Genomic DNA, 13,473 nt, shown 5'->3' on the forward strand with positions numbered 1-13,473 from the left:
ATTAAATATTTAGGGGTAGAAAAATTAAAAATTAACTATATTTTTTAATTGAAAAGTGAACAATAATTAAAAATGAATAAAAAAGAAAAACAAGATTACATAATTTACGAGTACAGGGAAGGATTAGTACTCCTAAGACCGTAGGCTCCTATTTGAGAGGGACGGCCATAAGAGGGGGCGGGGGGAATTGGAAAAAAAAAAAGAAAAAAGGAGGCAGTGGGGGGATCTCCCCTCCCTAAGAGAGAGGTAGTGGGAAGAGGCAAAAGAGGCCCCCAAAATCAGGTATAAAAAGGCCACCATTTCGGCCATATAAAGGCCACTACTTTCGAGCCTCTTAAATGGAAATCATCAGTTTCTTCTTATGCTTGCTACTAGTACTATTCCCTCCTCACTACTACTACTACAACTAGTCAACTGCTAGCCTCTTAGAAGAAGAGAAGAAGAGAAGAAGAAGAAGAAGAAAAAACCTCGTCCTTTATTTGGTTACTGATTTTCGTTCTTGTTTCTCCCTGCAAATATATATACATATATATAAAGATATATAATCCTATTTGCCTTCTTCTTCCCTTTCTTCGGACACACGTCGTATTATTATCGGGACAAGTGTACATAAACGCAGGGCTTTGTTCAGCGATCATTTAAAGGTTGAAATAGGATTGAGAGAAATGGTAGTGGACATGGAAGAAGTGGTGGCAGTGGTGGTGGTGAGGGAGTTCGATGCAAAAAGGGATTCTAGTGCGGTGGTGGAATTAGAGGGGAGGTGTGAAGTTGGCCCAAGTGGAGAGATGTCCCTCTTCACTGATCTTATGGGTGACCCTATTTGCAGGGTCCGTAACTCACCTGCCTATCTCATGCTGGTACGATATCCTTGCTGTAATCAAGGCTACTGCCTCCTCGTACATCTTCCATGTTCTCCTAAGTCCTATCTATATTTGTGTAGTGCGTACTAGTGTACTCCCTACTCTTGAAATTTCGTCAATATCAATTTGCTTTCAGAAGTAATTTATTCAATCAATAATAATAATAATGTCTTTGATCAGCTTTCCTGGAGAGAAGAAAAAAGGTTTACATAGTGCATTGCAATTTATTCTATCAACTTTTTTTTTTGTTGTTGTTGTTGTCATCATCCTATTGATAACCGTTTTCTAAACTGATTGTGGGTTACCCGTGTATCGTTATGCTACAGCTGCTATGTGCCTTACGTTGTCTCTCCGCTTTTATTTTTATTTTTATTTTTGGGCTCGAAGGTTAAAATGGATAACGATGTTTCAGGTGGCTGAGCTAGTGGTGGTGGCCAGTAAAGAAGAAAGTCAAGTGAGGAGAGAAATAGTGGGAATGATAAGGGGCTGCATCAAAACCGTTACGTGCGGAAAGAAATTCTCCAGAATTTCAAACGGCAACAACAACAAGGATCGTCGTCCTACAAATCCCTTCCTTCCCATCTACACCAAACTTGCCTACGTCTTAGGCCTTCGTGTCTCTCCTTCCCATCGGTATCCTTCTCATTCCCTTTGCCTTCTTCTAATTTCATTTTCACCATCTGTTCTTTTTTTTTTTTGCCCTTTTCCTTTTCCTTCTTCTTAATTTAAAATCCAGTGTAGTATTATCTATTATAGTTCTTTTTTCTTTTATTTTTTTGGGAGCCACCAAAGTAATAAAACAGTTACGAAAGACACATCATCAATGATCACAATTTTGCCAAAAATGGGAAATTTGCAAATACCCCCACCATTTCCTCCCAACAAAAAAAAAAAAAAACCAAACCAAACCACAGAAAAAAGGTGAGGGGTTTTTGTGAGTTTGGGGGGGGGAGGGGGGGGGGAGAGGAAGGTGGGGTTTTTTTTTGGGTGTGGATATTTAATCATCATTATTGTAGTTGGATGATTACTTTTTAAGTATTAATTTCGGCCTGATGATGCATGTAATAGTAATATATTTGTTCAAACGTGAAGTTACGTAACACGACAATAAAATAAATAGCAATTTGTTGACGGTTTGCAGGAGAATGGGAATTGGGATGAAGCTGGTGTGTAAAATGGAGGAGTGGTTCCGTGAAAATGGTGCTGAATATTCGTACATGGCTACTGAGAGTGACAACAAGGCCTCCATTCAGCTCTTCACCCACAAATGCGGCTACTCCAAGTTCCGTACCCCGGCGATCCTGGTCCAACCTGTGTTTGAACACCGCGTTCGACTCACTCGACGAGTTACCGTTGTCAAGCTCACTCCCTCCGACGCCGAAACCCTCTACCGCAGCCGATTCTCCACCACCGAGTTCTTCCCTCGCGACATTGACTCCATTCTCAACAACAGGCTCAATCTGGGCACATATCTAGCGGTCCCAAGGGGCGCCTACTCGGCTGAGTCATGGCCGGGTATGGATGAGTTCATAGCGAGCCCGCCCGAGTCGTGGGCCGTGCTCAGCGTGTGGAACTGTAGCGACGTGTTCAAGCTGGAGGTCCGTGGAGCGTCGGCCCTGAGAACGGGTCTGGCCAGGACAACCCGGTTGGTGGACAGGGCTTTTCCTTGGCTGCGAATACCTTCGGTGCCCGAAGTTTTCCGCCCATTTGGGCTTCACTTCTTGTATGGGCTAGGCGGGGAGGGCCCACTTTCGGTGAAATTCACGAAGGCACTGTGTGGGTTCGCGCATAACCTGGCTAAAGAGTGCGGTTGCGGGGTGGTGGCGACGGAGGTGGCCAGTCGAGAACCGCTCAAGTTAGGAATCCCTCACTGGAAGAGTCTATCTTGCGCCGAGGATCTATGGTGCATAAAACGTTTAGGGGAAGACTACAGTGACGGGTCAGTGGGCGACTGGACCAAATGTCCTCCTGGTTTGTCCATATTCGTTGATCCCAGAGAGTTCTAACGTCTAGGCATGTCCTCACCAGGACAAAACAAAGAATCTAACTCCTTCTTACGTAGTTTCTTTTTTCATTTTCATTTTTTTTTAAAATTTTATTTTGGGGTTAACTTGAAACTTTTGGCCGCTAGAGGAGGAGGAAGAGGAGGAGGAGTTTCTAATGGTGCTGGTAGGTTTTGCAGAGGAGAGAAAAAGAAGAAGGGGGTTGTTGGGGGGGGGGGGCCCGGGGAAAAGCTGGTGAAGAGAAAAAATAGATTAGAAGATCTGGGTGATCAAAATTCGGTCTCTGTTTATTTTGGGTGGGTTGTGAAGCGAACATCCCCCAATCCAAAGCCTTTTTCCTTTTTGTAAATGGATGTGGCTTTTTAGATCCTCTTCCGGCCAAACGGAGCCTAGTTTTGTTTTCAAGCATCCTCTCCCTTTCTAATTATTCTCGTGACTTTTTTTCTTTTTGGTTAAAAAAGAAATATATCCAACAACCGTACGACAGTTGCAAAATTTACCAGTAACACATCACAAGCCACGTGAAAATTTGGAAGTTTTAGAGACGTGAGTGCGCAAATCTTTAGTTCGCTGACCCTTTTTTTTTTTTTTTTTAAATCACTTAGCCGCATTTCTTCGAGTGACAAAAACAATGCGAAGGAGACAGATGATAAAAAGCTAAAAAAATGGTACACTTAATGATGCAAAATGCAACGTGCAGGGACCCCATGAAATTATGAATGGAGATGGACGAAATGCCACAGAAATCGACACAATTTTGAAGAGGGATTGTATCTACTCTCCTAGAAGGTTTCTTTTTTTTTTTTTTTGTGGTCAAATGTCAACTTGTGTATATACCTAGAAGGTTTCTTTTGGGGAACTCAAAATTGTATATGGCTTTTCCTCCTTTCCAAACACAGGTAGCCGCAGGTTTGTTGTTACGCCAGGATAACGCAGATGACCAGCTGAAAATGCTTCCTTGCTCTAAAATAAAATGTCGTCCTAATAAAACATGCATGCATGCAGCAATCACAATCTTTTATTTATTTATTTATTTACGCACTCGAGTTCTGTCTTTTGCAGAAGCTTATGATACAATGCTTGGAAGAACTGAAAAAAAAAAAGAGCAGAGTAAAGAAAGGAAACCCCCAAAAAAAATTTTTTTTTGGTCAAAAAACGGATATGCATTATGAAACCAGCAAATAATGTATACTACAATAAATGTCAATGTGGATCGAAAGTGTTTCTTTGGGCGGCCAACACAAGTTAAAGAAACACCGAGAAATTCGTCATGGGAACATCTGCTTTCATCTCTCTCTTTTTCGCAACTTTTGGATTTGGTTGGCTCGTACTTTACTAGGCTTCACGGGGGGCTTAAGATGGTCATATGAAACATGATCCACAATGGTCGACGGGGCAGGTCATTAAGGATTCTTTTTTTTTGTTCATAAAACTAGGAACTGAATGTTGATGTAACGGTCTAGGTCAAAGTCATAGATGGAAGATTTTCCTTTCTTACAGCTTTGTCCGCGGATGAAAATCCCTATCCTACCTACTTCCCCATTACCTGGCTTTTAAAAGGCAAAGTGAAGTCCACGAGGTTTTAGTTGAAACAAAAGTTAAATTCAAATCAACCATTTGATTCAGAAGAGAGCGTAGTTAACATTAATAATTTCACATGTAAATATGCTTTACTAGTTGGGGGAGAGAGCGAAAGGACCAGAACTTAAGATCTCTAATTTTTGGAGTCTCAACCTTAGCCATCAGATCAAGACCCTCTTGTATCTCCATCTGTTTCTTGGTTATAAACTCATGGTGATTCGCTCTATTATATATATCCTATAGGAGAAAGGCCGGGTCAAGAAAGGAAAAAGAAACAAAACGATGCATCTTCATGGAATAACTTTTATTGTTCATTGGTCCAGACCAATGGATAGAAGGGTATGTTTCCTTGCAACTTCGATGCATTGAACTCGGAAAGCTCAAGCAAAGGCACTACTCGATTTCTTTTCGGTCCTAATCGCACATGCTTGATTCAGATTTGAGAAAGACAAACAATAATGTACAGCCCAAATTTTTATCTTTCATTTGAGCAATCAAGTGCATTATTGACGAGAAGAATTATAAATTATCTCGAATTGATTCTTATCTTGTAAAGCTTTTTACTACTTTATCGTGGTGGTCCGATTGAGCAGGGAAAAAAAATTACATCGTTACGTAAGTCATGACAAAGAAGAAGTCGAGTAGTGCGTGCCTAACCAAGCCTAATTGTTCGCAATCAACCCCCCGCATAAACTAGAGTCAGAGCTCCAACAAAATAAAAAATAAAAGAAAAAGAAGAAGAAGAAGATATTTTAGAAGACGACGCCAGTAATCTTGTCTGAAAAGTTAAGAATATGACTCGAGACTAAGACTAAAGCCCTTTTTCTTTCGTTGACTGGAACGACCTCAAAGTGATGTGGTTTAGGTACTCGCAGGGAAATTAAGAATCAAACTTGATCAGAAGTTTGCTTTTAATATGCTTAATTTACTACTTTGTCCATGGATCCTAAGACTGATTGGGCCTAATCATTAGTTTGGTGGCTTCTCGAGCCATTAGAGACGGACGTATTTACTTTCTGGTTCTCTCCTTTTTTTCTTTTCTTTTTTTTAAAAAACTTCAACAAAGCTTTTATGAGGCCTCAAATTACGCTCAGCGATTTAGAACATCGGGTAACAATAAGAAATAATTAATTGTGCTCAACCAATTGTTTTCAGTCTTTGAGTGATATGCATACCTAAAAGAAAAGATAAGATTATAGATTCGCGACTTGTTTGTCAAATGTACTTTGTCTTTCAAGTGTTTGGAAGCTGGAACTCATATACTGGGTTTTTTTTTTTCACTGATAACTATTTACGACCACTCCTATATTAGAGGAATGGAACGAGATAGATCCAATTAGATCATTGAAAGTCTAGAAGTAACTATAAACTATCTCTAAATTTAGAAGAGTACACTGTTACACTTGCTTGAGAATCATCCTATATTGAAAAATATAAACAGGAAGTTTTTAACTCCGAACTCGCATTGAAAGAGGGACCTAAATTCCTCTCTGGTGGGCACTAGACGCTTGGCATATGGTGCTTGGAAGCTATAACCTCAAATGGATGAGGCCCAAATCTCTCGTTCTTTGTTTGATGTCACGTTGATTGAGGTTGCGTGATGTGAGAGTTCGATAAAAATCTACGTGGATAGAACAAACCATAGTTGAAGTAAGCCCACTTGGAGTGGTCGCCTCGCCTCTGCTTTTCATAATTCGAATCAAAGATCGGAGGAATATGAAGATTGGAATTTGGAGTTACCCACATTTGACCACCATTTGTTCGTCTTTTGAATCATGTGGATGTGCAAGTTTCAGTACTAGTGGGATTTGGATTGGCTTTGTGCTGTTTGGGAATCTCATCCAACACGTCGTCATGGTCACCTGAAAAACAGGCTTTAATTCGAATTAATAGCAGCTCTTGCTGGGAAGATCTTTCAGGAACCATTTTTTTTTTCTCTCAAGGCAGAAAAGTTGATTGTTCACCCCGTGAACTATATGATATTACAGTGTAAACTTCCACTTAGGGACATGTTTTTTCCCCCAGATGATAATTAGCAGTCAATGGATTACTATTAGTTTGGGAAATGAGAATTACATACTTCACACATTTGATATGGGATCTTCCATGAAATCCGACTTTTTTGGCTTTTGGGGTCATCAGGATGAGAATCATTTTTCGGAAGTAAATAGAAAACCTTCTCGTACACTCAATGAAACAGCACTTTTGGTCGTCCAAATTCTGTCACTAGTTTTGATCTTGTCAATTCATTTGAAGTCTTAACAAGAAAGTTGGGATCAAACCATTTTCCATTAAGTAGAACTGTAACCTCTGCAGAAAATGAAGACCATTACAACGATTGCCATTAACCTCAGCAATGTAGGAACGAAGTACTGGGATCTCAACTACAGATGAAGGTGTAGCTGCTAAGCTCACGGTGAGCAAGGTGGCTGCGCAGCATTGGAGGAAGATTGTTGTCCAAATACCTGACAAGCAGCTCCTGAATCACATAACAACAACTCAAAAAGCTAGAGATATTATTATTAGATTGTTAACACCGGTGCAAGATCCACACAATTTGAGCTGCTTGTTCTCTTTTATTCCGTAAGATAATAGTCATATAAGCAGCAAGAGTGGGTCTTATGCTTGGGCATATTTCACGATGAGGAATGGTTAAATCCTCGGGACTATCAGGGTGCACTTTTTTGTATAAATCAGATGAGGAATGGTTAAATCCTCGGGACTATCAGGGTGCACTTTTTTGTATAAATCAGCCAAGCCTTTGCTCGCACTTGTAAAGTTTGCAGTTATCAATCGAATCTAATATCATTTCTTCTTTTTTTTTTTAGGAAAACCACAATTGCCTGCCGTTGGACGACGAAGCGAATTGAGAGTAGAGGGATAAAACAAAAAATCTTTGTCGGACAATCAAAAGTGGATACCGTCCTTCTTGGGCTTTGCTGACTTGGCGAGCCCTGACAACAACTCTGAACTAAAGCCCAAATATATATAATGGGCGACGCTCATAAGTCATGACTAGCATTTGTGTTTGTAGTCCAGTCAATCTAACTTTGACTGAATCCTATTAAATCACAACACCCGTCGGCCGCTATAATAATACATTTTGTTTCTTGTAGGAATAGTGAATCTTGTATAAATCTAGCCCATAAATATTTTGTAATTTTCACGAGCATAATTTATGGCGGAATTTTTTTTTAAGTAGAAGTAGAAGACACCTCCAAGATGCAGGAGACCAGGGTCAAAAAAATCCTAAGCAGAGATCATGTCATTATGGCACCGGCAACGCACAACGATGCGGCGTCTCCAGGAAACTGAGAAAGAAATGACATTTCTGAGGTAACAAAATCTCACCGCCACTGGTACAGAAAGGCCTGACACTTGAAAAAGTCCCAAGCTCTCTTTCTGCAAAGCATCTTTCCAAGCCTAGCAGAATTCGTCTTCCCTTCTCCGCTGCTTTCAAGTCAGGTTACATAATGTAATTGCTCCTAACATTCTAGGTAAACTGATGATACGATTTACATTTTACAGGTTGATGGACCACCAAGATGAATAAATTAATGCCTCCTACTTCTCGAAGGGGTTGACTTTGTTTCCTCGGCAGTCGATGAAGCAGGGCTTTCTGACGTATCCGAGCTGCTATTCTCGCTGTGTCTCTCTTTGTTTGACCACAGTTTAGAGAAAATCTTTTTTGACATGATTAAACCCTTTACTTTGGTCATTGCGACTTTTTCAGAGTTGATTTTTGCAAGATTGCTGTCATTCCCGTGTTCTGTCTCCTCCTTCAGCCTTATATTAGCTAGTCCCCCTTTCAAAGCCTTGAGATCCTCGGCCGTTGGCACAGCATCCCAGTCATCTTCTGTGTTGGTAGTTGCCGATCTAGAGCTTGCATGCGATCCACCAGGTAGCAAAGCCTTGATGGACCCTGCTAGCTCAGGAGTGCTGTCACCAGCAGACGAAGTTGTGGATCTGACCTGCTCAAAGAATAGGACCTGCACAACTACTCTCAGCGGTAGTCGCTCATTTTGCACTGCATGCGCACTGGCATCAACTGACAGCTTTCTACAGTCCATCAGTCTGCAAATTCTCTTTCTCTCACTCTTGGTGATCTCCGGGTGCTCCTGTAAGCAAAGAAGTAAGCGGTTAAGAAAAATCCACCCAAATGGCGTCACAGTGTAATCACCATTAGAAATCGCAAGCATTAGATTGTTTCCATATACATCAAAAATTGCAGTCCAAACTCCTGATGCTGACTTTCAATTTGAAGCAGGCGAAAAAGAGAGACAAGGGAATGTGATTGCAGAAACAAACCTTGAGATACACATCAATAGCACGGTATATTCCATCATGGGTTGGTCTTGGGAAGCCAGACACCATTTGTGCAAGCTCAACAAATTTTGACAATGGCAGACTGCAATCTCTCGCAGCTTCAGCAAGGTAGCCATCAACCAACTTTGCCACCTTGACCCTAGATGCATCTGATACCTCTCCATGAGATATCTCCCTAAATTCATTATCTGCAGGACAATCATTATGACCATCTGGCTCTTGGATGAGAAACTGTTCAACTAGATCACGTACTAACTCAACATTGTATGGTGTGGTTTCACCAGATGGAGCTTGAATCAGAAGATCAGCCACTGTTGCCTCTTCAAGCTGCTGGCCAATCTTCTTCATCAGCTCCATCCTTCCATTCTCTCCACATTCCAATATAATAGATGCTTGTAACAATCTCAGCAAGAAACTACATGAGACACTGTTTTTCTCTCTAGGCACCAACCATGTGATGGTATCGACCAAATAATGACACTTGACAAGATCGGCTTCTTGTATCAGACCCTTGCTGAAACCTGGCAGCCTTCTTAAGATGTACGCTCTCAGTGCTTCTCCAATTACATCTGCAGATACCCTTCCCTTGGATCTGATTGTTGTTATGACCTTCTTGTACATATCAATTTGAAGCTCACAGAGGTCCTCTACCCACCAGTCTTTGGGAACCAACTGCTGTTTTCTCACACCATTCCAGTGCGTATCATTTCCATTTTCAGAAGGAAGTTTTTTACGATTGTAGGTGTATGACCATTCCACCTTTGAAGCGTCAATGGAAGCTTTAGAAGCTATGGAGTCCAGGCAGTGGCTAACAATCTTCAAGTCCTCTGACCAGGGGTTAAGAGATTTTGTAGTTTGAAGAACAATTATAGAGTCTTTCCAGCTACGGAAAATGCTAGAGGTCAGAAAGACATCAATCTTGTAAATGAGGTTTCCTTTCTCGACTGTTTCATGCATTTCTAGATATTGTGCAGCACAACGAGCCGCAACTACGTTATATGCATTAAGAGTTACTATCATGCCATAACAGAACTTTGCACAGATCTCAAAGGCAGCAGGTCCACCAGGTATATCATCTATGTTAATATCATCACTATTTTCCTCATTTGAATTAGCAGCCAGCTTCTGCAACCGGGAGCTCTTTGACAGAAGAGGAAACTGCAGAATAGGATCACCATTAGTACTTGCATAGAAGAATATTTTGCAAAAAAATTGTGACCATATGCAGTAAAATTTATCATCCAGCACGTCGTTTGCTGGGTTAAACTCCTTTCTATGTGTGCAAACACTTGAAATATGAGAGGTAATCAACTCACTAATGGAGAAGAACATTTATTTCCCAGGTCATTTCGAAATTGTCCCTGCCGTGCAACCAAGACAAACGCACAACGAACTAAAGCTAGTTAAAGTAATGGAAATTCTGAATTTTCTTGTTTCTAAAGTTAGAACACGTATGCATGAAGATGAATTAATGCTGCCAAATACCATTTCGGCCTAACCTGTACTTGCAAGACAGGCTCAACGTAAATCTTAGCAAATCTAGAGTTGCAGTGATAGAGTTGTTAAAAGAATATATAACAATATGTACCTTGTGGAGATAAAATTTCACTTCCCCGACAGTAATGACCATGTCAGTTGCTAATTCGGTTGCGACATACCTGAAGATATAGTGGTACCGTTAAGTTATTCATGACAAAGTTTTCATTAATGTAGAACACGTTGAGGAAAAATAATCTAGAACTGAGTACTAGAACAATCAGACTAGATCTGCATACGACATATCTACTCAATTGCAGAAGAGTTGATGTATGAACGAGTCTATTGTATCTCAATGCCTACAATCCAAGGAACTGTGTGAAGACATGTATGAGCAGAAAGAACGTAATGAATAATACTTCCAAGCTATATCCATTATGAGAAATTGGTGTTCTTCTAGGTAAAAGCTTGTATTGAGATCAATCAAATCTAGCAAATGCTATATCTTAGAAAAATTTTACTTATTTGTTATTATTATTCTTGGAATTAAGTGAAAATGTTACAAAAAATTATAAAGACAGTATGAAAGGTTGTAACTCACTTCAGCGGCAAAGGACTCTTAAGGACAAACACCAATTATAATAAAGAATACAAAGAATGACAAAGATCTGCTGCTCCTCACAAAGAGAAAGCTGTCTCTTGGTATTGTGGCTAAGCAACACTTTGGCGGCTTAGCCTAACTCTCACATTCAGTGCAGATTCTAGCATGCAACATTGCCAGATAAAACTGTTTCATTACAACCAGCCAATTGTCAAAAATGGCACCGATACACCTTTTGTTACGTGAAAAAATGCAAACAATATTCGACAAGTTACAAGCAGAGAAACCTTCAACTCTCTATTTATCCAGACAATTTCATTGTCCTCCAGTGACATTTGGACTTTTATCCGCAGTGCACTTATGTTAAGCAGATATTGTGTTATGACGCAAAGAGAGGTAAAACCTAATTAGAACTCGACAAAGTATAGATGATGCCTCTCTTTGCAACCAACAAATATGCTGGAAGATTATGAAAGCTAATAAAATATGAACACAACAATTAACTCAAATTGGTATTATCATATCAAGTTCCCACACCGAAAACTAACTTGATATGGAGTGCGGAAGAAAAGAAAAACTTCAACCTTTTTTTACTGCCATTCTCCTTCAAAATTAAATTAAATTTTCAAGTATTGAGACAATTTACCCAATCAAACAGTTATAGAAGTGGAAAATGTTCAGCAGAGAAGTCTAAAGAGGCAAAATGACAGAGAGAAACAGAAATGGATTCAGATAAAAGAACTAAGAGCAGGAAGAGCAGGTGGAGGGGAATCAAACAAATTTTTTTTTTTGGGGTGGGGGGTGGGGGGGGGGGTTGGGGAAGGGGGAACAGAGTGGTGACTAGAGAGGCAGAACAAATCAAACACAAAAACACAAACTGACCTAATATTATCTCCATCAGTCTGAAACTGATCAGGCTTGGAGCCAAGTTTCATAAACTTCATGTTGACAGCAATGGAACTTTCCTCGGAGAAAACTTAATGTCCAAATTCCAGCTGCTCCAGCAAATACAGGCAACCCTGGGTTTGCGCTTCAAGCACCCCACAAAGAAGCAGGGAAAACAGACTGCAAAAGAAGAAAAGGGCAACCACTAAACCGAGTATCCAACCCTTGAATGTTTCCACATTTCAGTGGTTCAATGAAATGTAAAGGGGTGGTGGATCGGTGTCTTAGTGTTGCCACTTATTTTTTACAATCCAAGGCAAGGCAACTGAGAGTGTAGAAGAGAAGGGTTGTGTTTATATTGTTAAACAAATTGCTCTCTTGAAAGTTGAAAGAGAAGAACGCCCAAAGAAAAATTTGTTTCCTTGCTTGGAAGCAGAGCCCAAGGAGGTCGGGCACCAAAGCCTTGCCCAGGAGACACAGCCAACAGTCTCACTTCATCAAATGCCAAATTTACTGTGACTCTCAAAATCAGGGAAAACCCCACTTGCAAACCACTGACACCACCGCCTATCCCTAATTTGTTTATCTATATCTCCCTCTGGGAGCACAAATTTACTACTAACACTAGCGTACTACTACTATATAATTTCCAGGACCTCTTCTCAAAGACCAGACCCCAGCAGCATCCGCATTCCTCCACTAGTTGATCAGCTCACACCAATGGACCAAGTTAAAAGACCTGTCACAGCAAAGAGACATGTTTTTGGTATGAGTTTGGGAGGACCATCAAATTGTAGACAACTAGTATCGACTAGTTTTGGAAGATCATGTAAGGATACATACACAAATGAACAAGAGCGCACTAAAACCAATAAAAATGTTCCAAAGGTGTAGGGAATGAAGATAAAGTTAACCAAATCAAAGCATCAAATCGACACTCCAGTGAGTGGTGACATCACCTGACACAGAAACCAAACTCCCAAAACAGACCAAAAGGAAACCAGCAATTTATCCAAAGTAAGAACCGATGTTAAAGAAGCGTATTGCCCCAAAACACCTTGTGTGGTCACTATTGCCCAATATATGCAAGAAACCAAACAGAACCCAAGTGCAGAAAACAGTTCACGAAGCCATAAAAATCTAATCTTTGCAATGAAATTGCACATTACAATCAATCCCCAGACCATCAAACAAATGGACTGATCAGAATAGCAGAAAGAAAGATAAATGCTTTTAAGATTAAATGGAATCAAGAACTCACCTTTGTAGCTGTTAAGCTTCCATGCGCATCAATGCAATCATTCAGCAACTGCTGCGTACGGAAAAAGTAATTCTGAAGGCTCGAAAGATCCCAAACACACAGTACAAGAGCAGTGATTGAAGAGTGGACTAATATACCAAAATACAGGAGAGGACAAAGGAAGGAAGCCACCACAATGGAGTTGCTTAGCTTAATAACTATCATAAAGGATCAGGGAAGAAACACACAAAAAACCACCCATCAAAAAGATGAGTTGTCCCTAATCTTTGCCAGCCACCACAGCAACACCATGTTTTCGCAAAAAGCCAAGCTCAGATTGTTCCCACCCGCACAGTCTCACATCTAGTATCTCTTTAGGGTCAGCTCCACAGCCCCCACCACCACTTCCTTTTTCCCCCACGAATCAGAAATGAACCCACATAAATATATTGCACAAAAGTGAAGAATATATATATTTATATTTATTTATATTTATAATTA

General features: G+C 40.4%; 2 protein-coding genes across 2 annotated transcripts; one reads left to right on the forward strand and one right to left on the reverse strand.

The window, feature by feature from the left end:
- The first annotated feature begins 212 nt into the window (after positions 1-212).
- On the forward strand, positions 213-3,290 carry LOC113701611 (probable N-acetyltransferase HLS1). The gene is made up of 3 exons (XM_027222357.2): positions 213-857; positions 1,273-1,493; positions 2,002-3,290. The coding sequence occupies exons 1-3, from the start codon at positions 666-668 to the stop codon at positions 2,864-2,866; spliced, it is 1,278 nt and encodes a 425-aa protein (XP_027078158.1). The 5' UTR covers positions 213-665; the 3' UTR covers positions 2,867-3,290.
- Positions 3,291-7,682: 4,392 nt separating this feature from the next.
- On the reverse strand, positions 7,683-13,131 carry LOC113701748 (phototropic-responsive NPH3 family protein NPY5-like). Its single transcript, XM_027222512.2, has 5 exons — positions 12,994-13,131; positions 11,730-12,471; positions 10,359-10,428; positions 8,753-9,928; positions 7,683-8,562 (listed from the first exon to the last, which is right to left on the reverse strand). The coding sequence occupies exons 2-5, from the start codon at positions 11,789-11,791 to the stop codon at positions 7,999-8,001; spliced, it is 1,872 nt and encodes a 623-aa protein (XP_027078313.1). The 5' UTR covers positions 11,792-12,471; positions 12,994-13,131; the 3' UTR covers positions 7,683-7,998.
- Between the last annotated feature and the right edge of the window lie 342 nt (positions 13,132-13,473).

This window comes from Coffea arabica, chromosome 7e (assembly GCF_036785885.1).
Source record: "Coffea arabica cultivar ET-39 chromosome 7e, Coffea Arabica ET-39 HiFi, whole genome shotgun sequence".
NCBI lineage: Eukaryota > Viridiplantae > Streptophyta > Magnoliopsida > Gentianales > Rubiaceae > Coffea > Coffea arabica.

Coding starts and splice junctions, on each gene's coding strand:
- LOC113701611 (XM_027222357.2), top strand. CDS start 666: ATGGTAGTGGACATGGAAGAAGTGGTGGCAGTGGTGGTGGTGAGGGAG. Junction 858..1,272: donor CACCTGCCTATCTCATGCTG/GTACGATATCCT, acceptor ACGATGTTTCAG/GTGGCTGAGCTAGTGGTGGT. Junction 1,494..2,001: donor CGTGTCTCTCCTTCCCATCG/GTATCCTTCTCA, acceptor GACGGTTTGCAG/GAGAATGGGAATTGGGATGA.
- LOC113701748 (XM_027222512.2), bottom strand. CDS start 11,791: ATGAAGTTTATGAAACTTGGCTCCAAGCCTGATCAGTTTCAGACTGAT. Junction 9,929..10,358: donor TGAAATTTTATCTCCACAAG/GTACATATTGTT, acceptor CCTATTCTGCAG/TTTCCTCTTCTGTCAAAGAG. Junction 8,563..8,752: donor CTATTGATGTGTATCTCAAG/GTTTGTTTCTGC, acceptor CTTTGCTTACAG/GAGCACCCGGAGATCACCAA.